General features: G+C 44.5%; 2 protein-coding genes across 10 annotated transcripts in view; one reads left to right on the top strand and one right to left on the bottom strand.

The window, feature by feature from the left end:
* The window catches only part of LOC135391151 (ribosome biogenesis protein BRX1 homolog), a 55,469-nt gene extending 31,714 nt beyond the window's left edge, over nucleotides 1–23,755 (top strand). For 2 of the 3 annotated variants that reach the window (XM_064621272.1, XM_064621273.1), the window contains exons 3-11: nucleotides 12,847–12,958; nucleotides 13,044–13,087; nucleotides 13,172–13,242; nucleotides 13,345–13,394; nucleotides 19,789–19,862; nucleotides 19,962–20,012; nucleotides 20,096–20,231; nucleotides 21,729–21,823; nucleotides 23,554–23,755. In XM_064621272.1, the coding sequence (XP_064477342.1) occupies nucleotides 12,847–12,958; nucleotides 13,044–13,087; nucleotides 13,172–13,242; nucleotides 13,345–13,394; nucleotides 19,789–19,862; nucleotides 19,962–20,012; nucleotides 20,096–20,231; nucleotides 21,729–21,823; nucleotides 23,554–23,745 (825 nt within the window). In that variant the 3' untranslated portion in view covers nucleotides 23,746–23,755. Of the gene's footprint in view, nucleotides 1–12,111; nucleotides 12,274–12,846; nucleotides 12,959–13,043; nucleotides 13,088–13,171; nucleotides 13,243–13,344; nucleotides 13,395–19,788; nucleotides 19,863–19,961; nucleotides 20,013–20,095; nucleotides 20,232–21,728; nucleotides 21,824–23,553 lie in introns of those variants that run through there. The other variant, XM_064621271.1, reaches the window with a different exon arrangement.
* On the bottom strand, nucleotides 505–12,039 carry LOC135391150 (polyadenylate-binding protein-interacting protein 1-like). 7 transcript variants are annotated; one of them, XM_064621270.1, is made up of 11 exons: nucleotides 11,914–12,036; nucleotides 11,674–11,803; nucleotides 10,603–10,685; nucleotides 10,244–10,414; nucleotides 9,537–9,658; nucleotides 8,752–8,860; nucleotides 7,375–7,497; nucleotides 5,336–5,451; nucleotides 5,155–5,257; nucleotides 3,007–3,128; nucleotides 505–839 (listed from the first exon to the last, which is right to left on the bottom strand). In XM_064621270.1, exons 2-11 carry the CDS (start codon nucleotides 11,678–11,680, stop codon nucleotides 752–754), a joined length of 1,044 nt encoding a protein of 347 aa, XP_064477340.1. In that variant the 5' UTR covers nucleotides 11,681–11,803; nucleotides 11,914–12,036; the 3' UTR covers nucleotides 505–751. The 7 variants fall into 7 exon arrangements, 6 of the variants coding, with proteins under 6 accessions (XP_064477340.1, XP_064477336.1, XP_064477335.1 ...); XR_010421876.1 differs by lacking the exons at nucleotides 11,674–11,803; nucleotides 11,914–12,036 and adding exons at nucleotides 2,735–2,848; nucleotides 11,046–11,539 and having other exon boundaries at nucleotides 773–839; XM_064621266.1 differs by having other exon boundaries at nucleotides 11,674–12,039.
* Nucleotides 23,756–26,014: the final 2,259 nt, after the last annotated feature.

Below are 26,014 nucleotides of genomic sequence, written 5' to 3'. Positions count from 1 at the left end.
GCAACATATTTTTCAGGGCCTTTCGTAAAATCTGTATATTCTGAACATGAGACATACCACAGCTCTATAGAAAAGTTCTAAAAAAAAAAAAAGTGAACAGGGAATTTGTTCAATTATGTAATTCAAAATTCCACTGCGATATTTCCTCGCATTGTTACCCATCCTTATGGGTTTCTGGGACCCCTGCCATCTGGCAACCCCCTCTTTCGAATAGCTCAGTTGTTTGTTGCGCTCCTATTTTCCCAGCCCACTATGACAGAGCCTACAAAAAGCTTGCATGAAGCCTCACAATAATTGGTAGCAGTTCTCAAGGTCCAAGCCTTGTACAATATAATGCTGCAGTTTTCCGATACAATTAACATGTGTACGACTTGAGGCTGTCACCATACACAAAGTAAAAACAAATACTCTCCACCAGTTCAGAATCACACAAATGAACAGAAACGACAGACTTCTGTGTGTGACAGACTACCAGACTACTCAATAACGAGACCAAGAGTGATCTGTAGAAAAATGCATTTATTTTCCGAGCAATCCCATTCAGTCAGCACTGTGTGCAGGAGACATGCGTCTCTTCATAACACAACAAGATAAATAACAAAAATAGTCCCTGCCTACATACAAGGTAATACAATGTATCTACCCCGCATAGGAAAACACCACACCTCGGTTCACAACTTTTTGAAGTTGATGACGTCGATTCACACAGACAAAGTTTGGAAGCAACTTTTCCTGCTGTTTTTCAGCAGAGTCACAGGCCAGACTCGCGGAGGAATTCTTCATACGCCGCTTCAGCCTCAGCGTCCATTCCCCCTTCGTACTCATCAGGGCTCCCCTCGCTGAAAGTATACAAACATGCCATCTATTGTCTTCTTTTTCTCCTTGCTCCGCTAAACTACTATAGCACAATGCATGCAACAGTGTGGCAATTTGTCAACAGTTAATTAGCTAATTAGTTAATTTAATTAGTAGTTCGCTAGGACAGCTACCACTATGTATTCTTCATTGGAAAGGGTTGAATACCTACTGATATTGTGCTTATCATGCCAACCTTTGAATGTCTTGCTTGGGGCACTTCTTATAAGCGGTGATTCATCCAGAACCCTCCCCCCCCCCCCTCTTTCCTATAAACCATCTACGAGGTGAGGGGCTTTGTTATTTCATGTCTAGACACAATGCCACAATGATACACAAACCTGTTATGTCTTTAACATAACTGCAATAAGGTCCCCCCCACTTCTGGGTAAACCACTGCTCATGAGTGGCTTCCTAGTTTTTAGAGAATATGGGGGGATGGGCACACAATTTTAAGACTCGAAATTTTTGCTGTAAAAGCCCAACTTCGAACATGAGTTTGAATTATTCCAATAAATGTTGCAGCTTCTCAATTGAAGCTATGAATTGGTTTGTGTGGTTATAAGAGATAGCATGATAATTAGTGGTAAAGCACAGAGGAAAGAACATATGTGAACTTCACATACTTGTGAATCAAGACAAGCATAAGTAATGTTCCATCCGAAGAATCTCGTTCACAGGTGCACCGGCACCAAAACACCACATGGGGAATCAGAACCTTTATCTTTTCCTTTAGTGTGCATGAGCACCACTCTTTCACCTTTCTTTTTCTTATCTCATCAAAAGCTATTGAAACAGATGCTGAACTGACCCTTTTTTTTTTGCCCTCCTACTTTATCTACATGATAAGCCTCCAAAATTTCTCTTTCAAAGTTAAAACACATGTTTGGGAGCGTTGGTAATTGGTTTGGTTGGTTGGAGGTTTGGGCGTTCTCTTTCTAGTTTGTCACTACATCTTCCTAAAACTATTGTTGTGCTGAACAAAGATGCACCATCGCACCTGTCTACGTGAAACACCAAATGTCCAGCAGCATGCTCTCTTAACCTAGTGTTCAGGCACCTCTCCGTTTGGCCAATGTAAAATTTCCCACAACTGAAGGGAATCACATATACCATGTAGGGCCATGTTTATTTTTTATTTTTATTTTAATTTCGTGTTAGCGCCGCGAAGCAACAGTGGCTATGAGCGGCGTACAGACGTGGACAGGTGGAGAGAGAACAGCAGGAAGGAGTGGGGGACAGGGGGGTTAGTGTGCGTCCTGGGCCGACTTCAGGGGAAATTGTGCCGACATTCGCCTGGAAAGTCTTCGGAAAACCCAGGGAAAACCTCAGACAGCACAGCCGGTGGCAGGATTCGAACCTGTGTCACCTCCCAGTCTCGGCGTGGAAAGCGATCATCTTAACCACTATGCCATGGGAGCTGGTATGTAGGGCCATGTGTTTTCGGGTCTTCATCTTTTTTTGAAAATCAGGGTTTATTTCAGGAGCCATAAATCAGGGCAAAATAAGGGAATATTCGGCGGAAAATTAAAAGAAAGAAAAAAAAAAGGGAGTGCTTCTCGCGGAACATAGCGTCCTCTAGAGCCGGTATCGGTGGCTGAATTTGCATTTTACCCAGTTAGTTTTTGAGTTTTATCCTAAAGCACAGGGCGCCATGTACACAGTAGTCCAGCATACTGTGGTGTCTCCTCCTCCGCATGGTATTTTGGCACTGTTGCACCTTCGAAGTATGTACCAACTACCCCAAGTTTCAATCTTATGCAAAGAATCACACACACACACACAGAGCACATTATGGAGGCAGGACAGCGGACAACAGAAACAAGACAGGGACAAACACACAGCAAGAACTCGAGGAGCAACATTTAATAATACCAACCCACTGCATGCAAAAGAAAGACGAAACAAGCAACATAGCATAACAGAAAGAAGGTAGGTTCACTGCGTGATGTAGTGGTAGCAGCAGTCCACCGGTTGACTCCTCCTGCGCTGCCTTCCAACGGCATAGGGGTGAAGGAAATAGGGAAAGGGACGACGAAAGAGCAGCGTGGAGAAAGATGGGGGGGGGGGGGGGCAAGGGGGGAGGACATGCATTAGTGCTAAGGGCCGAAAAAAAGGAGCACATGGTTGCGAGAGGGTGTGGTTTCTCACTTTGGGTCGTCGAAGGAGTTCTGACACTCGGTCTCAAGGAAGTTGGCCTCCTCGCTGGACAGCGGCTCCCCATCCGGTCCATACATGACTGGGAGATCCTGCGGCTGTGTGGAATGGAACGTCTCGTGTGGAGAACAACAGGGTGACACAAAACAAACGATAAACAACAACTTTATTTTGATGCACACAAAACAAGTTATAAAGTCAGTTAAAGCATCATAATCTGAAAGAAGAATTTATACACAGAGTCATTGCCCAGACATGTTGTGTCAATCATACGTGTTGCATGAAGCCATTATGCAAAGCAAGTGCATGCCTCTTTCACAGAAAGAACACGATTAAATGCAATAAATGCAACCTCCCGTGAGAGCCTCTGTCTAATGACGATGTCATGTCAAACTACTGTCACTGAATGGCTGCTTTGGTTGAAGTTATGTAATTTCAAGTGACATAAAAGTAAACTCAGCATTAAGTAGTTATTGATTTATGAGCTTGTATTAGAGCACTGCACGGGCCACATTTTTAGGCCCAGGCCCTCCTTCCTTTGCCTGCAGGCCTTCCTTTGGTTTACCCACCCGGGCCTGGCCAGACAGCTACATACCTAGCCCGGCCCGAGCTGGAGAAATTTATAGGATACCCAGCGCAGCCCAGTGTATCAGGCTGTAAAATTTGACAGTGGCTAACTAACAGAGGGGGTAAGACAGGCTTGAGCCTGACATAGGCCCTGCAATGTACGGGCCTGGATCCAAAACCCGAGCCCAGCCCAGGCCTGCAAAAAGAAGGCCTTACCCCACCCGGCCCGGCCCGTTAGCCGGGCGGGCCTGGGGCTCGGGTTTTCGGATGCAGTGCTCTAGCTTGTATCATTCTTTGTTATGTTTTTGCACCTAATGATATATGCTGTTATACTTCTGCCTGACTTTCCTTTGTTCGCATAACATGCCAAACGCTGGAAAGGCCTATGTAGTAGGAAAGGCCTCCTTCATGAACTAAAATTAAGGAAAAGCACCACTCGATAATGTAGCAGGAACGGCACACTTCATACTTCAGTGAATTTTTCACTTTGTATGGCAGATCTGGGGCACATATTCTGAGCAAGTTGGTCGTCGTGAGTGATGGGAGCTCAGTTTTAATTACGAGGCGCATCAGGAAAGCAAATGCAAATTCTGTTGGCAAATATTGGTGCTGCCAAACAAAGGTCACCATTGTGGGATACGAGGAATAACAGGAGGAATAACAGGAGGTTCATGCATCTTCGTACTTAAAATGCTAGAAGGCAATAGAGGGGCCCGTAGCTTCTCTTATTTGCTGTGTGTGGTCGAAGGGACAGTTCCCAGAGAGTTTGTGAGAACAGAATACGAAAACATTTTTGTTGTGGCCGCTGCTCTCTCAACAATGGAAAAGAAGCTGAAAATGATGAAGACAATTTGAAGGGAGCTGTGATATAGTGGACTATCCCAGCATACTTTAATTTCACAGCAGGCGGAATCATTACACAATGCAGGGATGGAAATACTGATGCCCTATGCCTCGATGATTGTGTTAGCTGCAGCTCTCTGGCCAACTCTCTGTAGGTGTACTGGGGTATCCAGCCCGACGTTGTCACGACTTTCGTACCAGTTTTTAAATTTTGTCTATCACTGTCAAGCATCATGAATAGAGCCTGAAGGTTTCGGGAAATATTTTTTTCTAAATTCGGGGGTAAATAAACGTGCTTGAAATTGATGCGGACCCGGGTGAAAAAAACGTCCTGTATGCTAAATTCAGGAAGAAATCTGGCTTTAATACACAACAGAAAAACAGAAACTATTGTTAGAACTCTATTGCTTTGGTACATATGGTGATGCAATTGCATTTGATGCCAAACAAGTTAGTGTGCATTCCTACAGACATCTCAGTGAGGGCAATTTGCTGAGTAAAAATTGGGTTTCACCATAAAGAGGCAACCTTCAATTCAGAATCGGGTTAAACCCTACAACTTCAGGCTCTAATCATGAACGGTGGAAACTGCACAGACTTGTGATATGTGGAACCCAGTGAAAATAGACCACTTCTAAAACAATCATTCACATCTTTTTAATAAGCCAATTGTACCTTTCTGGATACTGTACACTTAGATTACTGTGAAGGCAAGCTTTTTACAGCACTCACATTAGTGTCAGCAACCGGAGGGTAGACCACAGCACATGGAACACCACGTCCCCAGTCACTTTCTCGCAGGCCGACAACGTTCTTGAGCATTAGTTTGGATGTTCTAAAATATAAAACAGGGACTAGAATCATTTGCCTGCGCGCACAGAGGAGTCGGGCTACAATATCAAACAACACTCACTCATCTAGATCTCTTCTCTGTACCATCTCCTTCAACTTGTAGATGAGCTTTTCCATCACAACTGGTCTACCGTCACCAGATACCTTTTCCAGGTCTTCCAGCTTTGCACCGGTCAACTGAAATTACCGAGACTTAATGTAAAAAAGAAAACATAATAATAACCTCCCGGCACGTTGACGGCACTACGTACGACACTGAAGTGGTCTCGTGACTTCTAACAAGGTTGAATTTTTATTGAGGCTTGCCAGGTCAAACTTCTAGAGACTTCTATCTATTGATGCAATTTTTTGCACATTTCCTATGCTTTCAGAGTGGTGCCTTGTTTAGTTTGTAGGTCACCCATTCAACCTTGTTTAGGGGCTCACTAAGGAGGCAGTGAAGGAATTTTTAAAAACGTTCAGTTCTTCTAAGAGTATCGTTCTCCCGTATCGGCCCTGTTGGCCCCCGGCTTCGATAACGACAAATGGTACTCTAGGCATAGGAAATTTGTGGCTGAAAATAGCTCCATGTGCCTGCTCAATGTAGCCACCTCCATACAAGCAACACCATGTGCAGTTTATTTTGCCTTACGAGCCTAAGTTGCCGCAATGCATATCGTCGAGACATTATTCAACGACGCAAGTGGGGTGACGCTGTAATATTGGGTTGCCATAATTTCTCAATAACTACTATTGAGATTATTCTGATATCTCATATTTTGCATGGGCCTATATTTTTGCACGGAGAATGAAAGAGCATGCTATAATTGTAATCACAGCCCCTCTCGCCTTCCATTCTTTTGTTTTCAATTTGTCGTATATGCACACATACAGGCAGACCCTTGTGTTTTCCGCTTCTACGTTTTTTCAGGGTTGGCAATAAAATATTGGGTTTCCTCTCAGTATCTATAAAATAGGGTAAAATCTGACGATATCGTGTGAAAGTGGACCCTCAGGTGGAAAGAAATATAATGTGCTTAATAGAAATAAGAAATGTGCTTCTGACATTTGAGGTTGGATGTGTGGATGAGCCTGCACTTTGACGGGTTCAGTACTCATAGTACACCGAGTGTGATGATGATCTATCTGAAGTGATGATGACGCAAATCAGGGGTAAAAACCGGTTTTGCTGGGTTTAGCCCTAAAACACAGGGCTGTGCATGTATGAAATTGTCCAGTCGCTGTTGCTCACTGCTTTGCTGCCAGAAACAAAATTGTGTACATACCCCACTCCAGTTACACCTCAGTCAGACGGGCACACATACGGCCTTTAAGGCAACGGCATAAGTAAAGGCCGTAGCTGAAATATGGCCTTAAACCCTCGAAGGCTGCCAGACGGTATCTGTGAAGGCGTTTTGCCGGTGATGTCTACGCCGATAAACACATATGCGAACGTTGAATGAAATGTGGTTAAGTCACATTTGTTCTCACTGGGAGTACTCTGAAACAGCATTTGGTTTTTACTTAGCCAATTTGAAAAACAGCAAACAATATTAGTGTTGAAGCAGTTTCGATGCTTTGTTGTGCGCGCACAGTTTTGGATGCAGACGACACGGAGTGCAGTGATTCGAGGGTATCACTAAGAACTGACGAGATATAATGAGAAGCAAAGTGCAAATATTCACCAGAAAAACTCAAGGCGTTGAGCACAAAAAAAAGTTAGCAGAACATTAAGTCTCATGAAAACATCCTATTTTGAATTGAAGGAAATATGCACCATCTTGTTCATGGCATATGGTAACCAGACTTTGACAGTTTCGGGGGAACGCCCTAAACTGTCTTACAGGAGTTCCGTTGCCCTCACACCTCAGTTTTGTCGCAAAGGCCGTATGACTGATCGTCTGGCAAGATTTTAATGACCGCATGCACTTAAGGCCGTAAGTGCGCCCAGGTCTTGTACTGGGTGCTCCCGGGCCCGCAGGGGTCTTATACTGTCTTATAGCACAACGGAGGATTGAAAATGAATAAATATGCCGTGACCCGTGTTGCGTCATTTGCTGCTTCACTGATTGGAGTTTCATCTGCTTCCACGAAATTCAGGTGCATAGCAGCAGCACGTACCTTGAGCACTTGTACGACACACTTGATGTTTTCTTTAATAGGGCTTTGCAAAAGAGTATCCAACATGTTAGGAATGCATTGTGCTAACACTGTGGCCTGTTCCGTACGCTCGCTAGGAGTAAGCTGGAAGAAACAAAAGCAAAAAGTCAAATGCTGGCCCTCGAAACTGTCACTGGTAAACTAAGGCAAGATACACGGTGAGTGCTGCACACTTAACCTGTATCACAGAAAATACAAGACTGGGCATGACTCGCCTCAATCAGCCCAGTATAGTCGTGTCTCTGAAGTGACATTAGAATATTCTGCTGGATTTACTGTGACATTAGAATATTCTACAAACAATCAAAACAACTGTCTAACTAAAAAGTAAAAGCCAGTAAAATTTTGCTTATTCTCATACGTGATGGTAACGTTCGGGAAGAATTCAGGGTATCTACTAAACTGCAGCCTTCAAATTCCCAGGTTTTCACCGACTATTTCGAGCGAATTCCCTGACCAAAACACAAAAGGGAACGTGGTGACTGCTGCTACGTTTTGGTGACCCCCAGATCCTTCACAAAACAGATCATTTATTGAGGAATTAGTAAGACTGCCCTACTTTTCTGCCTCCGAGCGTGTCGTATTGGCGAATGCTACTCGCACCAACGCTTGCTGCAGTGTGGCCGCTCAACCACCGATCAGCACTCGCGCTTCACTGCGCTTCACGACGGCACCTGTCCGCGATTTTCCTTCGCTTCAGACAGTGTTGGCGCATTATGACCTATGTAGTTAATGCGCCATTAAAACTCCAACCATCATCATCATCACCTTCGCTTCAGCTTACTTTTTCGGCAAATTCCCCGACAATCCCCTGACTTTTCCAGTCGCATCAACATTCCCTCACAATTCCCTGTTTTCCAGGTTGGTAGACACCCTGAGAATTGAAAATGTGATCTATGCTACATACTTAGACCCTGAAGTTTTAGGGTTAAACCCGATTTCCCCCCGAATTTGCACCCCGAATCGAGGTTCACCGGTTTAGGGTTAAACCCGATTTCCACCCGCAAAACTGCACCTAAGCTAGGCACCTCACGGCAATGACATACTAATTTTTCACAAAATACACGGTTGATCTCAACGTCTGATACTCTGGATAGGCTGTACAACGAACGTTTGTTCGACAATAGAGCCCGATTTATACCCAAATTCAGTCTGATAGTAATTTTTCCGCACGAATTTGCACGAATTTTCGACATCAAGTGATTGACCCGAATTTGGAAAAAAATAAAACCCGAAAACTTCAGGGTCTATACATACTTCTACTACAAGATACAGGAAATATTTTTCGAGAAAATCACTGACTGTGACATGCGCTGAAAGATGTCAGAAGTTGCCTACCTGCATTTGTGAGAAAAGTTCACCGACGAATAAGACGAAACCACGCAGGTACGCCTCGCCGTCGTCCCCAGAGGCTAGGTTATTCCGTTTGAGGTATTCCTCGTGGCATCTTGAACAGATAATATATAACGCTACAGATGACCCCACCCAGATTTCAATGATAACATTTATACCCACGCTACATGTGTGCTTTATGCGCCGAGTACTGATGTCACTCGTGCGGTGCCACGCACAGTTTTGATGACATTTTCTGCTTAATGGAATTGCCACAACTCATTTGCCCACGAAATGCCTACTGTTAACTGTTTGCGAGGAGTAACAATTTTAGTTTGAGCGAAACCAGTGCTTACTGCATAACTTGATTTTTCAGATTAAAGTACCTTTTCACAAAAGAAACATTCCAGTTGTTAGGAATTTTCACTGACAAAACCAAGAGCTGCACACCACTGCCAAAAGCACAAGCAATTGTTTTGTGAGTTTCAAAAACTATAATGAAAGTACCTGGTATCAAAACATGTAAAGACTAATTCACGACGAGGTCAACTTTATATTACTACATTTCAATATGTTAAATGCATTTTCAACCAGTAAACTATGCCAAATTTACTGAAGTTGTATCACATATTTTATTTTAGTGAGTAGGCCACATCATCTTCGTGGTGTTTAATCCTTAAAAAGTGCCTTGCAAGCTTAGTAAATCATGGCAGCCGAGATCAGAATGGCATTAGACGATAATGTCACGGGTACTATTATGAACTGAGCCTTCTCTTTGCACTACGACTTACCGTTGCAGGAGAATGTTGAGAAACTCATTCTTGTCGCAGTTCTTGACATTGAAGTTGGCTTTACTTGCAAGGTGATTGCAAAGTCGTGCTGCACTGTACCTGAAGTTAGACTGATAGATACCCTGAAACATTAGAAGGTTATGCAGCTTTAGCCATATCCCAGCAACTATGACCATGTGTGTGTTTGACTGTGACTAAAGGCCAACTTTCTGCAACCTAGGGCTTGAACTCGCTCGAAAAGGAAATGAAAAAGCCACACAAAGTGTAAATAGACACTTGTGTTTCGGGGTTTTATTTTCTTTGAAAATCGGAGGGCAAAAATCTGGTTTTATTTCAGGAGCTCTAAAATTGGGTGGTATCGGGGGGAGAAAAAAAAAAAAAAAGCAAAACACATAGCTTAGCCACATTGCATAGGTGAATCCATAGTGCTTAACGTTCCCCAGTACCACAACTTCATTTTCGTCTTTTTTGGGGGGGCTAAGCCCAACTGACGACAGTTTAACCCTGAAGCTCTAAGTGTAAACCAGCATTTTAGAAGTTCGCAAATTAGCCCTACTAATTAAGAAAAAAAAAAGGAAAATTGTGAATACGACATCCGACTTCTAACAAGATTAATTTAGTTTTGTTCGTGTAGAACGCTCTGTCTTGTCTTATATCTTGGTGCGTGTAAGTTTTGACCCCCTCTATCATGTGCACGCAACACCTACTTGCTCAAATATGGTGCTGACAATACTGTGGAGGGATCTGGCATCTCGGACATAATTCTCTAAGGTACTTCTGAGGTAGCCGAGCTTGGATTCAAAGCTGGCAGGGTTTAACGTAACATCTGTGATGAATGTCTGCAGCTCCGCCTCTGGGAGGGATGGGCTTTGTGGCTCCTGAAAAACGACAGCACACAGTGGTCAAGCTCATAAGGTGCAGCCGTCATAAGCTCATAAGGGGCCGAGACTGTGTAGTATTTACGTGATGTGGGCTCTTCCGCACACATCACGTAACTGCACATGCTACGAGCCTGCACACAAACAACGTGGCAACTCACATCACATAGATAGCATAAAGGACAAACCTCGTATGGCTGAAAATTTCTTGGATAAAATGCTGGTGCGTGGGGTGATAACGTGCTATTGCAGGGCGATTGCTTACTGTTCTCTGTAAAATTGAATGAAACATACACAACAAGCTCAAAAGTTATAAATGCGCCACCATCCTTATTGCAATTCATTCAAATGTCACCCGCTCAGTGTACGACCCCTTAACATACAACACTTACAAAACTGCCAAGGTCAGTTTCCGTAAAAGCTGAACCATATGTTTTGCACGCTGACTCATCACAGTGGAACTCGCTTGCCCAATATTTGGAGAAACAAACACGCAAGAGGCACTCCAAAATTATGTCTGGCAAACGCAAATGTTCAAAGCTCAGGTAAGGAGGCAGGGAGACATATAAAAATTTCCCGGTGCGCCGAGGGCAACACGCGCCAGAAAATGCAGAACAGCCTCAAAACATACCCAGCACCTGCTCGTCCCAAGAGGCAAAGCTCACAACAGGGAAATTTGGAGCCAAACCGTACTGGTAGGGAAAGAAGCCGGCATAGTTAGTCCCAAATGTTTCAAAGACGGCGGCAGCATTCGTGATAGGAACGAAATCACAACGCGGATCCATAGCCATGCCACGTTAGAAAGATGAAGCGCTTTTCGAAATACGCTACAACAGCACATGCAGCGCGGGCTCACAGTACGAGGTCAACTCTTTATCTCAGGCTGATCTACTTAAAATAACGAGTGAAGAGTCCGCGTGAGTCCGACAAAGCCGATGTGACAAAATAAGGCGTACACAATAAACCGCACAATAAAACAGTCGTGGCTCAGCCCGCGGGTGTCGCAAGCCGTGCATTATTTTGGTCTCCGGCTGCGGTATTGGCAAGTAACGAAGCGGAAAATCATCGATAAGACAATATATCAGTGTCCCAGCATCGTGTGCAGGGAGTCACATCGGAGAGTGGGACAACGGATTTGTTTACAGCCCCGTGTGATGCTACCGCGGGTTTGAGGATTTCAAAGTTGTGAAGGAAAGATAAGCATCAACACTCGATCAAAGAGTATAACAGGTTTAAAAATGCGTTGAAATGCAGCTGACCTGACATGCTGTTTGAATGTAATGACGTCTTCTCTATTGATGAGGCCAGCTCGTTTATTGTGGTCTCGCGTGGTTGCCGCAATGGAGTTACGGCTTTTGATGGCGGTAACCCAGAGTCTTTTCCACGTGGCTGTGCTTCATCAGGATCCATTGCAAATATGCAGATTAGGTTGCGTCGTTGTGTTTTACTACGATTTACAACCCGCGATAAGACAAAAACTTATCGAAACAAGAGCTCACGTTTGATTGTTGTTCTATTGATATGCTGCTCCGCAAAACACACACGCATAAGAAAAATAAGTGCGCAACGTGCAATTATGCGGTGTGAAGAAGCTGAAAAAAATCGTACAAAGTTGCAAAACAGTGAATAACCGTGTGGGTCGTTAAAAATGGTGTTCTTTATGAAAAGTAAAAATGCGGCCGTTTGCGTACATACAGCGTACAGTGTGCCGTCCCGCAGAAACTAGCAGAAACAAGATGGCGAAGAGCAGGAAACGTTCACGTGGGTCTTCGGAAAATAAAGCTGATAAGGCTCCAGAATCTCCCGCAGAAGTGATTCCTCCGCTTACAAGGCGTTCAGACGAGCCACCTGTGAAAAAGGTACGGGTGTTTCTAATGTCAAAGCACGATGCCCTTGTTCTGGTTATGTAGTCGAGTGCTAGCCGCTGCGATGAGGAATGTTTATCGGTGGGTTTCAGCGCATGTGCTTGCAAGTCTTTTGACGATTAGGCAGACACGCTACACGAATAGTATTCCGACGTTAGTCAAATATGGATCCAGTTGGTGTGACTACTACATAGAGTTTTTCTAAACTCTTTCTAAGCTAAGGAAAGTGACAGATGACCGCGTTACTGGCGTAGCCCAGAGTGCGAGTTTCGGGGGTTCAACCCCCCCCCCCCCCCCACACACACACTTCGAACTCGTACCTTTGGTAGTGCATTTGGGAGAGGGAAACGAGGGAGAGATCCTCTTCCTTCATGTGAAGTCCCCGTAGAACCGTAGAAATATTTTTCTGGCTACGGCACTGGGCCGCAGAAGGCTAGTGTGTAACGTTCGGTTGCGAATCAAACACGCCATCAACTTTCCTTTGCCTCTGCTCTCACTTAGAACAACCTCTAACGACCAGTTAATATCCTCTCTTTCATTTCCCACATAAAACATTCGTGTTTGCAGACGAAATGGGTGAACAAACAGCGGGTGATGATCTTTGCTTCAAGAGGCATCACGTTCAGGGACCGTCACCTTATGGTCAACCTGCGCACACTGCTTCCGCACGCAAAGTCAGGTAGTTTCTCTTTCCAATGTAACGTTATCTTGCTTCACATGTACTCGTTCCGACGGGCCCGTATCACTCTGCTCGATTTTTTTAGAGTCAAAAATGGAGAAGAGGGAGACAAATGACTTCATCAGTGAGGTATCCGTCCGTGCAGAAGATTTTTAACGTAGAGTAAATTTGACGAACAGGAATGGAGTTATTGAGTGGTCCTTTCTTTTAAAGGTGTGTGAAATGAAGAACTGCAATAAATGCATTTACTTCGAGAACAAGAAACGGAAAGACCTGTACATGTGGTGAGTATGCCAGATCTTTAAGGTAGCGCATTCAATAAGTCTATTTTTCAGTAGGTGGTTCAAGATATCGTCAGTGTTAAGGAGTGTTTTGTTCTTTCGCAGGATTTCCAACGTGCCAAGTGGTCCATGTGCAAAGTTCCTCGTTGAAAACGGTAAGTTAGCTAGGAAGCTAGCACATTTCATAGTCGAATACGTACATTAGTACATCCCTGGCATCCTAGCATTACATGAAAATCAAACAATGCTTCTGGTTTGCAGCATATACAATATTTTATAATTTGGTGCAATGTCATGCTGGAATAAGAAACACTGCACGAGAACTTGCGCAGCAACAGGGACGAGGACAAAGAAAGAGCACAGGATAAGCACTATCTTGCAACTGGGATTTTTATTGAAGGTGCTGCTCCACCCCGGAGCTCAATACACTGTGAAGTTTGTCTGCGCACGGGGAAGAGGGTAAAGGGTGGAGAAACCCATGTATCCCAAGTGTCTGTCCACTCACAAGGGAGCACTAAGGGGGTACAGTAGCTGACTGATTTTCCGGACTGGACGGTGACCGGAAAAAAAGTCGGAATAATACGGCAGACCGAAAAACCCGACGGCCACTAAGTTCAACATTATTTCACCACAGCTGCACCAAAGAGGTCTATAATAAGTGCCCTGTCACATCTGGCGCCTGCATATCATGATATCCGCTTGCATTTGCGCGAACGTCATAGGTTTCGTCGCACATATTTGACAATAGCGACAACACGTTCAACATGCCTGCGGTCGACGGTTGTGTGGACAGTCAGGGCGATCGTCTGTGGAGTCTGACTCACTTTCCAGTTGCACAGTGTACTGAACAGACGTGTCCATAGCATGACGAACAGCAACAGCGTGCATGAACAGAAACTTGTGAGAACGTCCCGACTCTTGAAAGCGCCGACGCGCCGAAAGCTGCGGTGCCACCGCGGCGTCACATAGAGGTACGGTTCGGAAGTTTTAGAGCAGTCCCGCCTAGGATTCCAATTACCAATCCAATCCAAGTGCACAATCCAAAATGGCCTTTTCAAAGTTGCCACTGCAGTGCCGAAAATAGTGGTGTTGGTACTTCTCTGCATGTGTTTTGGTCCGGAAAATCGAGCCTTCGGACTTCGATCTGTCCGGAAAAACAGTCGCAGAGTCCAATAGCGAAGGTCACCGTACCCTGTTGGAGTCCGCTGTGTCGAGCGAATCCGAAAAATCAGTCGGCTGCGGTATTCATAGACAAGCATGAGTTCGCAGAAGAGACCATGTGCGCCTCACCTTCAAATCTTATTCCCTTATTTGGGAGAGAGATCAATGCGAGGTTGCTCCACAGGCAATAGGGGAGAGAGGAGGAGACCGGGGAGCTACGCAGACAGCTGACCTATAGTCATGTTCAACTTAAAGGGGCAATAAACAGGTATACAAGGTGCACTTTTTTCTAATGCATCGTGATACGTTGCTAACGGTGAACGTTTTCCAAAAATTATTGTTGCAGAAATGTAAATAATGGCTGCAAACTGACCGAGTATTTACTGCACTCTTTCGCGCTCATGCCCCACCCTGCGATGCCCTGGCGACAATAGCCACACGTCATTTTGACGTCGCGCACCATCAACCATTCAAAATGCAGGATGCTTATATATTGGTTTTGTTGTAATATTGGTAAGTGTGTCTATTCTAAGCATCTTTCCACTTGTCAATCCCAAGGTAGCCAGGTGAAACGGTACCAAAAGCCTGCAATGTTCCATTTCATGTGTGCACTGTGTTTTCAGTGCTGTATAGCTCCACGAGGCCACCGCGATGTTCCCGCAACCGACCGGTTCCTTCATGAGCTGCAGCTTGCCTCAGTGGGGCCCGTCATTGGTTAGGAGAGCGAAATCTCCCCCACCTCCAGCGCCTGGAATGCGGTGTTGCTATATGTCTTAACGTTGTGACGTGACCCTGTTCCAAGGTTGAAGGAGAGACTCACGCGGATTATGCTCTTTGAATGACACTGTCTTGTGGTAAAGATGTTCGCTAGAAGTAAATGAGTTACGTATTTGGATATCGTAAGCCATGTTACTTCATGGAGCATAATATACTGTAGAAGTCGTTTTTTTTTTTCGCGTGGAAAATAAAACAATCTTCTGCGGCTTGCCTAAACTGCCTACGCTGCACGGAGTAGAGAGGGTCAAGGTAGTCACGATATAGTGTCGAACGCAGCACGATTTCCGCCCTCAAATGGCCAGAGTTATTCGCGGGAACTTAAATTCGTGATTTTGGAGGAACGTGCGAAAAAGAATTCTGCGCGAAAAAAAAAACACTTCTACAGTAATTGGAGAATGTTTGTCGAGCTGTTTAGTGCCCCTTTAAGAAAAGAAATCTAGTCTAACAGCTTTCAAAATATTACTGCGCCACAGATAGGATGGCTGGACACAGAGAGGTCACGCTTCCTCCTGCACCAGATAATGTAATCCATCCTACTCACTCTGCCTCCGTAGTGGCCGTTAAGACTGGCTGCATGGCACAACACTGCGGCAGAAAGTGCGCTCCCCAACTGATGGCGCATGGTGGCGCCGCAGCAGTCGGGGACGTAGCCAGAAATTTTGTTTGGGGGTGGGGGGACAAAGATAACAAAAGCATTGACGTTTCGGAGTCTACGCGGACTCCCTCATCGGAGTCCGCATAGACTCCGAAACGTCATGCTTTTGTTATATTTTTGCCTGTTGCGTGCGCCGTGAGTTTTTTACCGCTTTTATAAATACTTTTCTTTGTTGTCTTGAAAGCTGAGAGAGCGGGCTCCTGTTCAAATAATCTGGGTGATAGTAATCGGAGTAGGTATTTTAGGTAGGTAACTTTCGGAAGAAGTATGTTACTTTGAGAAAACTCGAACTAAAAGACTTAGATAGATACTGTTAAAGAGGGCAAGAAAACGAACTTGGCTAAAGCGGAATGGATGAGCGCTATTAAAAGTCAACAGATAGAATTGTGCCCACAGTGACTGGATGTTATTTATACCCGGTTATGGTTTAGAAAAATGATCGAGCATCGCGGTCTTCTGAACATTTTCTAGAAGCGTCTCGATCACTGAAAACAGTGACAATGACTGAAGACAGTGAGGAGAGACATTACGTGTGCAAACAGAATGTGCTACTCTATGAAGGGAAATAAAATGTAATACATCAATATTTACTGTCAACAGTTGAAGTATACCAGACACGCACGCTTGGACACCGGAACAAAGAAACTGCTTATTCTTTTCCGAGGTCCTGACATCGCATAAGTAACAGTGTGAGACCAATGACAATTCACCAACGAGGATAATGGCTCTGCTACTGTTGCAATGCCTCCTCGATAATTCCGACCATTGGACAGAGAAGACGTGTCATCTCTGGCGCGAAAGATCTCCGAATTCAAGAGCTCGAAGCATTTTATTGTTTATTTTCCTTTGATCAAAGCTGCCCTGTTCCCTCCTATTTTAAGAGTGCAGTGCAGAAACATAGGGAGAAAAATACAAAAGACTTTGGGAGGGGTTCGTTGGAAACTTAAACGTATGAGGAGACTTTCACTCTCGTTTTCCTCAACCCACATGCACTACAAAAGATACAGGTTCAAGTACAAGTTCCCCTACGTTCTAAAGCCCTTTTCTAAGTTCTAAAGCTCCCTATGCCCCCTCTCCCCTAGCTGCCGTATTTCTCCTGGCACACTATTGCATACCTGCCTACTCTCCCGGATTGTCTGTGAGACTCCCGAATTCTGTTCAGTCTCCCAATTTTACGGATGTGCCCTCCAGTCTCGGAGAAAATTGGGGGCTTGGGCTTTTCTTCTGTCATTTTCGTTTAAAAGCTGCACAAACGCATTCCTGAAGTATTGAAGTGACACGTGTTTCGCTATGACCATTCATGGCTGGAGGTCGCAGCAGATAGGGTATGTCATTGTGTCCTTGTGTCAAGACGTGCAATAATCCTATCGTCAGTCCAGCCTTGTACAATAGTTTTGTCTCCTCCGATGGCGCTCCCGAAACGGAAGAAATACCTGCACGTGTTCCTCATACGTGCCAAGTGCGTTTTCACTGGTTTTTCTGGTTGAGCACAACCGGCCACGGAGCGTAAGCGACCACGTGCGACTATTGTTCCGGAAAATGTTCCCAAAATGTAACGAAGCGGAGCACCACTTGTGTGGACGGACGAAGACCATTGCCATCGTTGTTATAACGACAGAAATCAGAGCAAGGTCATGCGTACTGAACTGCACATATTTTCGGACGCAAGTCCAGCAGCATACGGATGCGCAGCGTACATGGTTACACATTACGAAGATTTAAGTTGCAAAAAGCAATTACTCATGGCTAGATCACGAGTTGCACTTCTGAAGCCGTTATCATTAGCAAGGCTCGAATTGTTAGGAGCAACTCTTACAGCGAAGCTGCTGGACTATTTAGAAGAGAACTTTCAACGTAAGTTGGATGCAGCTTACTGTTGGACAGACTCTACAATTGCATTGCAATGGATGTGCCATCGTTGGCGAAATGGCTGTGGCCATGCAAAATGCAACGTTGGAGATCCTGAGACCACCAGTCTTTGCAATTGCGGTTGACAGAAGCAACGATAGTGCCTCGCAGCCCCACCCGATAATGGCTCCGTATGACGTAGAGGAATCGCGATACAGTGCCACGCAAAATTAATGCCCTCGCAGCGCATTAATTAGTTAATGCGCTGCGGGCAGTCTCTGGAATTTTGAGTTTGCCAGGTTGTTAGGTATGCTATTGCGCAGTGATGGCCAGTAGTTAAACACCACATGTAGTTAAACTACTAGTTAACTACTTTTTAACTACAATCAGGTAGTTTATCAACTACTTGCAGAAATGTAGTGTGGAACTACTAGTTAAACTACTATTTTGAGTAGTTAACTACAGTAGTTAGGTTACTGCAGGCGCCAACTACTTCCGACTTTGCCGCAAGCTTTACGGCACAATTGTGCTTCCGACATTTACCTTGAGCTACTCGTTTGATGAGAACGGAGGTGCTGAGCAATTGTGCCGTGCATGTGTACTAAATCTTCACTTTTATCGCTGCTTGTGATTTATATTTAGGTGTCCAAGAACACTGTAGAATGGGATTGGTGTTGATGGATAACGTTAAGGAGTTAGAGATGTAGTTAAAATACATTACAGTAGTTAAAGTAGTAGTTTTAACTTCATCCCCTGAAAAGTAGTTGAACTACTATTTAAACTACTCCATTGCAAAGTAGTTAGTAGTTATGAAACTACTGTAGAAGTAGTTAATGACCATCACTGCTATTGCGTCTCCTTATACCCAAAATCGTATGTAGTTCACGGACTAGATTTATTTTACTTCTTGCATTGAACATCACTACGTGCATAGCGTATAAAAATCACAGTTGCAACTTAGCGCTCATCCTGTGTACTTCCTTTGGCCTCATCCCTTTTTGCGATATCAAATGCCCAACTGGCCTAACAATCAACGCTTTTACATCTGACATCGTTATGTTGGTGGGCTATTTCGTTATCCAGGGCTTGACAGGTTGTCGATAAACATGGCCTTCAAAATGCCTGGTATCTTCTTCTGTAGAAGCGAGGTTGTGACTTTTACGGTCCCTCTAATTGTTGCTCATTTCATCTAACAGTCTATGAAGAGCAACCACGCAAAACATTTCCATTTAGCTCTGTTTCATCGCGGTGGAATTCAGTTCACAAAAGCACCTTGAACGGTCTGCTATCTCTCGAGCAGCGCTACCTTGTAGATAAACCCCGTTCTGCCATCATGGTGCAGCAAGCACAGCGTGAAGTAGCACACTGCCACTAGCAAGCCTCCTGATCGGCAGTCTCATATTGTCAGGAAGTGATGACAACCACACTTGTCCTCTTATTGGATCCCAGACGCAGGGCAGGGTATCTTGCAGGATATGCAGATCAAACACGCCTTTCTCTCTCTCCTGTGCAAAATGTCGGCGACGACAATTGCTTTTGTGCAAGGAGTGGTATTTGTCATACAGCACGACGCGAACGAAATGAAAAATTTGTAGCGAGGTCTTTTACCGCTTCTTTAAAAGGGTGCAAAGTGAAAAAATTTTGGCTCGGGGGAATAAAAGATGCCGTTACCTAGAAACCGAAACAAAAGGAAAAGGGATTCATCCGTTTTGTCGTTCGTGACTTATTAGCGAAAGAACTATTCACTCCGAGATCGAATCGTGTCGGCGTGCTGCGGAGGGCGGACAACTATCGTAATGTGGACACGTCGTCTGCTTTTACACGTTTATTCCGCATTCAGTGCGGTAGATGGAGCATTGGGGAACCAAACGGTATCGTACCATCGCGGCACAAGTGATCTTCCGGTGAATATACATGAGTTACGGAAAAGAACCAACTCCGAACATCGGCCAACGTGTTATCCACACTAGGAAGGTGACAGTGCCGCCCCCTATAGGTCGATCTCGCAGTGAATTACACTTTAGTGTTCCTTTAAGCCAGTGAGCGTTCCTCATTTCAGAAAATGTACTCAAGCATAGGACATTTCCCTTTTTTCCTTTTCTTTGCAGTGCACACAATGGAAGAACTGAAAATGACCGGAAACTGCCTGAAGGGTTCCCGGCCCTTACTGTCTTTCGACAAGGTAACACTTTGTATTCCTGAAAAAAGTAAAAGAATTGCCTGCATGTGCGTTTGCTTCATCCAACCTCCTCTACATTTGCTGCAACCATTATTCTTGCAGTCGTTCAATGACCACCCTCACTCGAAGCTTCTGAAAGAGTTGCTTGCACAGGTAATGCCTCGCATCATGAATGCCACATGTGCGGACCCACGTGCCACTACTTTTGTTTTAACTGTTGGTTTGGCTTACTACAGGTGTTTGGTACGCCTAGGCACCATCCTAAGAGCCAGCCATTCATTGACCATGTGCTCACGTTCAGCTTACTGGACAATCGCATTTGGTTTCGTAACTACCAGATCGTCGAGGAAGATGGTTCTTTAGTTGAAATTGGTGAGTGTGTATGTATTAGTAGTTTGCTAGGTCCCCATGTTGCACAACCATTTTTCGTGTTTCATCACTTAGCTGAGTAATAGGCGCGGTAGTAGCACTACTTGAGGACTTAGGTTGACATTGTGCTGTGTGTTTCGCTACATAGAACAAGCTAATGTGCTAATTCGAGCACATGTGTTTGTTGTTGATCTTCTATGTCCGTTTTTTTTTCTCATTGTCTAAACACAGTTGAGGAAGTTTGGGGTAGGAGACAAAGTTCATTGTGTACACAGTATGAGACAGGTATAGAAGCTGTGCGTCGAAGTTCCTCGAACGAGAGTTGGGTCGTCCGTGCTCTCAGTTCCACTAACCCTGTCAGTCTATGCAGTTGCCCATGTCGATAAAGATGAGAATGCACAGAATATGTCATGTTCTAGACCTTGTTCATGAACATTTGAATAAGCATCCAGAGTATGATACAGGGTTTGGTGAACAGGATAAAAATTACATTGAAATTTCTATTGAAAGTTTACATTGAACTTGCATTTACTGGAAGTGCATTGCACACAGGGGGACAAAGTGGGCCGTCCCACTTGTGAAATAGGGAGGTGCTCGCACCTGGAAGTGTGCCCTGGTGTATATTATCACTAGGGATGTCCCTGCTCTTACTCCTCCTGTAGTGCTTATGAGCAGGGGTCAGCACTTCCGACTCCTTGGCCTGTTTGCATAAAAATTGTGCAGGGTACCCAACTTCCAGCTCGTGCGTAATAAGCTATCAAAGCTGTGGCTATACTCTGGCTAGGGGTTTCCCTTGTATTGGGTTCCTCGCACAATTTTTGTGCAAACTGGCTTTGCTCACTCATCTCCAGCTCAGCTGCTTGTTTGTACCTCCTGCTCGACGCTTTGTTTTCTCCCCCCCCCCCCCTCATGCTCACTCGTGCTCAGTCTGCTCACTCGTGCTTCGTTCATTTGCCACATTGAGCATGAGTGAGTTTTGCCAAGGTGTGCCTATGAGGTTGTCCCAGCCAGAGCCCTGCATGGGCAGACTTTTCTGGGCTCGGCACGGGCGCATCGAAAAATGTCCCGGGGCTTTGTTTTTATGTGGCACGGCCTGGTGACTCAGCAGATAAAGGCCAGCCTAGTATTTCTAGCCGTGACTTACGCATTTGTAGCGCTTATCAAACAACTTGATAAGAAGAGAAGACGAGGCCACAAACATACAAGAACTGGCGATTTAACACCGCAACTGCACGAGAACAGATTAAATCCAGAACGCACGTGGGAAAGAGCGTTATCATTACACTACTGAGTTTTTGTGGAGGTATAGGATGTTGTCGACAAGCTCCCTCTCCCGATCCCTGCCCGTCTCACCAAGCTTTGCGAACGCGATTGTGAAATATGCGAGGAGTCAGGAGCAATGTGAAGTCACTGTGATATGAGCAGTCACTGGCGCAGCAGTCCTCTCGACTGAAGCATTTTTGGCCCAGTTTATCCAAAAATGAACTACTTACTTTCTAGGTCCCCGATTTGTGCTGAACCCCATCAAGATCTTCAATGGGAGCTTTTCCGGGGAAGTCATCTACAGCAACCCCAACTACATCACACCAAGCTCTGTGAGTCCTTGTCTTGCTGTGAGATGTGTACCTTCGAGCATTCTGGTTTTTCCTACGCTAGTATTAGAAACATTGGTTCTGATATATATCACACTAATTGAACGTTTCTCTAAGGGAGTGGCTGGTACAGCCTTGCCACTAACAAGGATGAATGCGATGCTGCATATCAAAAAGCCCGTGCGGCGGCATCTAGTAGGCATGAAAAGAAATTGGACCTCACAAAGCCATGCAATAAGACGTTCATCCCATGAGAGACACGAATCCCTTTGGGATCTTATCGAGACCTGTATCTGTGTGTTTTCTGAAATGGAGAGAAAACGTAGTAAGACATTGGAATTGGCTATTCGATATTGGAAAACTTTGAGCCAGAGCTCATTTTCATTTTCCTTTTTTCTTTTTTTTTTTTGCGCCGTCTGCTTCCATTAAGAGTGCAGGATTGGCTAGACTCGTAGAAGCATGAACTCTGCTTTGGGGGTGCTATGTAGATGGGGGAGGAAGAGGTTGATATATTTGCTAACAATTTTAGGTTGATCACTTGCATATGAACAAAGAAACTGGTCACAGGTGTGCCACTGGGCTCTGTTCTGGAGACATTACTGAGAGTATTGACCAGGGCTGAAATATTGAGCTGTTGATCGAGAAAGGTTAAATAATGGACTGGGCGAGGTTGTGCCATAGTGTGACACTTGGGATATGGCACTAAAGTCTAACAAAACCATGTGGATGACTATCAGCTGCAACAGTAGCAAAAAAATCCTAAACAGACTAAATATGTAAATAAAATAAATCCTAAATAAATCCTAGCTGGACAGTAGTAAAAAAATCCTAAACAGACTAAATATGTTCCGGAACCCCAAAAGAAACTGTTATTAGTACTTCAGCTAGTACTGCCAGAGATGAAGCTGGCTGCCCATAAAGCACTCATGAGGTCAGCATTAGAGTGTACACGTATCTATACATTAAAGTTAATATTGGAAAGACAGAAATGATGCAGGACATGGCACTACAGTTCATTTATAATAAGCATCGTACATATAACACATTCCACCTTGGAGATGACTAAATCTCATGTGCCATTTTTTATGGAAAGGCGGAGCCAGCATCGGTTAAAAATAGGCAGTGACTTTTTCAGGTTAAATGCCTGTCTCAGATTCGGGGGGGTAAAAATCGGGCGCTATTTTTAAATCTGTAATTCGGGGAGAAATTGGGCGATAATTGTGCCTTCGGGAGCTATCGGGTGTTTTTCTTTCTCCCCTTGTATATTAAGTCCTCCCTAATCTCTCTTCCTTTTTTTTTTTTTTTTTTTTTTCGGGATCGTGTCCTTCCAGCGGTAATCCCCGAAGGGATAGACAGTGTTGACACACATGGGTGTATTGCTGGGAACATAAGTGACCCATTCTTACATGTGTTACACGTGGCGACCTTTGTTCGTTTTCTGCGGAAACGTCGCTCGAGGATTTCATAGTGACTGGAATTCGGGGAGAAATCGGGTTGAAGCCGAATTGGTCGGAGGTCAGTTCTGGGGGGGGGGGGGGGGGGGGGGGGGGGAATAACCGGGCGGAATCGGGCTTAACCCGAAAAAGTCACTCCCTAGTTAAAAATGGCTACAAAAACAGGCTTTTACGCGTGCTACGAAGTTGCCGACTACTTTTTATGCGTTACGTAGAAAGACTAACAAACGTATGTTTCCCCGTGGTGCACAAAACATCTGTGTCGTTTGCTTTATGCAGCATCGCCGCGCATTGAAATTGGCAGCCGCGCACAAGTTCAGGAGCCGCAAGGAGGCCAAGGCAAATTTTGCGCATCGTGTGGCCGAGGGTCCAGAGCCTGCCAACCCCGTCGATGAAATCTTCACGTCGCTTCAACCAGAGGACATCAACCACAAGCTTGTCTCGAAACGAAAAAAGAGAAAAATACAGTGAATGCCCTCTATTCTTCTTTCAAGATTCACTTAATTTCCAAGCGATAGTTTCAGAACATTGCCCCCTATGAAGCTACATAGGAGCGCACTTTCATGACTAATGTCCGCAAGATTTAGTGGACTTGTCTCTCTCGTGGGTGCAGAGCCCGTCATAATCATTTGTCGGCACGTGCTCCTGCAAATGTTAGGAAATACCAGAATACCATACGAAAAATGAAATGCTTATCGTTTACCTTCTATGTTCAACATCTGCCACAATTTTATTTTATTTATTTTTTTTTCATTTTAATAAGCAGTAGGGGTTAATTTGACGTGCTGTGCACGAATGCAATCACAAAACATAAAATTGCAGCATAAAGTTATATAGTCACCGTCCAATTGTTCGGACTCTGCAGGGATCGTGCAAAAGCCCGAATAATCGAGCAGTTTGAAAAAACGAATTTCGCGCCAAAATAAACTTTACTAAGCAATAGAAGGGTGGAAAAATTTGTCGATGCTTTCCTAACGCGCTTCCAGCTCCGCCTGATAACATCAGCTTCTATTTCCCGAAGCGACATTTCGTCACTGTACACTTACAGAGGCACCGCCGTCATGAAGTCCGCAAGTCGGCTTCACCTAACGCATTCGTGCTTTAGGTGAAGCTCGCTTTACAGCGTTGGCGCGCGACTCTCGGGCAGACGGCACGTGCTGAGCCTTTTGAATCGAGCCGTTGGCCAAAAACGGATGCCCAAAAGCGTTACGACAAACACCTTCTAAACGGAGGAATGGAAAATGAACAATCATTGCCTTTTTTTTTTTTCCTCAATGTTTTAGTTGGTTGATTTCTTTCGATACAAATTTCGGATGATACTAATATTTTCCGTCACCCCAAGAGAGAAATTTGCCGGTTGGGCATGCACAGTCCGTAATATCAAGCGACGGGGCTGCACGGCGTCCACAATTTTGGACGTTCTTACACATCAACCCTATGGGACTTGCGGCCGTTCCGCGAACGAGTCCAAATAATCGAACATGTCCGAAAAATCGGTCAGCGAATGAATTGCGGAGATACATTTTCTGATGTGGTGCGTGCACATTTCCACTGATGCAGTTGCAAAAAGTCGTCACTCTCGCATCCTTTTCAAAAATATTACAACCATATATGTTCATTTATTCAAATGTATGGCTATTCGTTTTCGAAAGGACTAGGTAATTCCAAGAATTCTTAATACTGGTAACTCGCGTTTAAATGTAGTTTGTGTCACAAGTAAGCGTATCAATTTTTTTGTTTCCCACGTAGGTGTTGTCCAGTTTTTGGGAACACACTGCATGATGAAAGATTGGTAACTTGCTCTGTGACATTTACGGAGTTCCTGCCACACACTAGTGTAGTCTGCCTAGATGTCATGCGTTAAGCTAGTCCTGCTAATTGAATGCGAATTCAGGGCCATGTTTTGTTGCAAGAACGTGGAATCACACAGTTGTCGCAGTGTACTTCCGTGCCAATCGTAAATTGGCAAGGTTTGCACGAAAATATGCTGCTCGACCCAAGCTCATTTGCTGCAAGGGGAGTGAAGTGCATTAACAGAACTGTTGTATGAACCTGGAAGAGCTACTCAGAAAATAGTATTTGCAGGTAGTATAGCATAATTTGTCAGCAAGCACAGAACAAAGACTGCAATTAACTTTGTCTTGTACGGGAATGCAAGGTATGCCTTTCAGAGGAGCAAAGTATTCCGAAGAAACCTTTTGTTCAGATTTCAGCAAGTGTACTTGGATAGGGTGATGAATTTTTTTTCTTTGTTATTAAATTTTTTGATAAACCTAATGAAAAACAGTGTTATCTTTGGCAGAATACATACTATGGCTAGGGCCTGACTTTTTAGGGTTAAACCCGTATCCGCCCGATATTTACCCCCCGAACGAAATCTGTAAAATTCGGGTTTAACCCGAATCTACCCGAAAACATCCTGGTCGCGTGGCACACTCGTAAGCGTGCATTAAAATAAAGTTTGACAACATTGCTAAACATTAGTTCCATGTTAAGACAAATTTTTATTAAACAAAAAAAATCACCCGAATACACCCGAATTCCTGACGACAGAATACGCCATTACGGGATTTAACCTGTAGCAGCAGCGTCATAATCATCACCAGCACCGCCATCGGTTACGCGCAGCACTGCGCGTGACCCGAGCTTTCGTTTTCGGTTCATCGCCATTAACCGTCATTAAACCCATCAACCTCAGTAGAGCCTGGTCGCCTCATTTCTCGCTCTACAAACCCGAATA

This window comes from Ornithodoros turicata, chromosome 4 (assembly GCF_037126465.1).
Source record: "Ornithodoros turicata isolate Travis chromosome 4, ASM3712646v1, whole genome shotgun sequence".
Classification (NCBI taxonomy): Eukaryota; Metazoa; Arthropoda; class Arachnida; order Ixodida; family Argasidae; genus Ornithodoros; species Ornithodoros turicata.
Note: the sequence above shows the minus strand (reverse complement) of the source record. Positions and strands in the feature narration are given on the sequence as shown.

What these genes read in the sequence shown, in the direction of transcription:
- LOC135391150 (XM_064621265.1), bottom strand. Translation starts at nt 11,205, where the DNA reads ATGGCTATGGATCCGCGTTGTGATTTCGTTCCTATCACGAATGCTGCC. An exon ending in GAAATTTTCAGCCATACGAG is followed by an intron (nt 10,415 to 10,602) that starts GTTTGTCCTTTA and finishes GTCGTTTTTCAG; the next exon opens with GAGCCACAAAGCCCATCCCT. An exon ending in CAGAGAAGAGATCTAGATGA is followed by an intron (nt 5,258 to 5,335) that starts GTGAGTGTTGTT and finishes TTTATATTTTAG; the next exon opens with AACATCCAAACTAATGCTCA.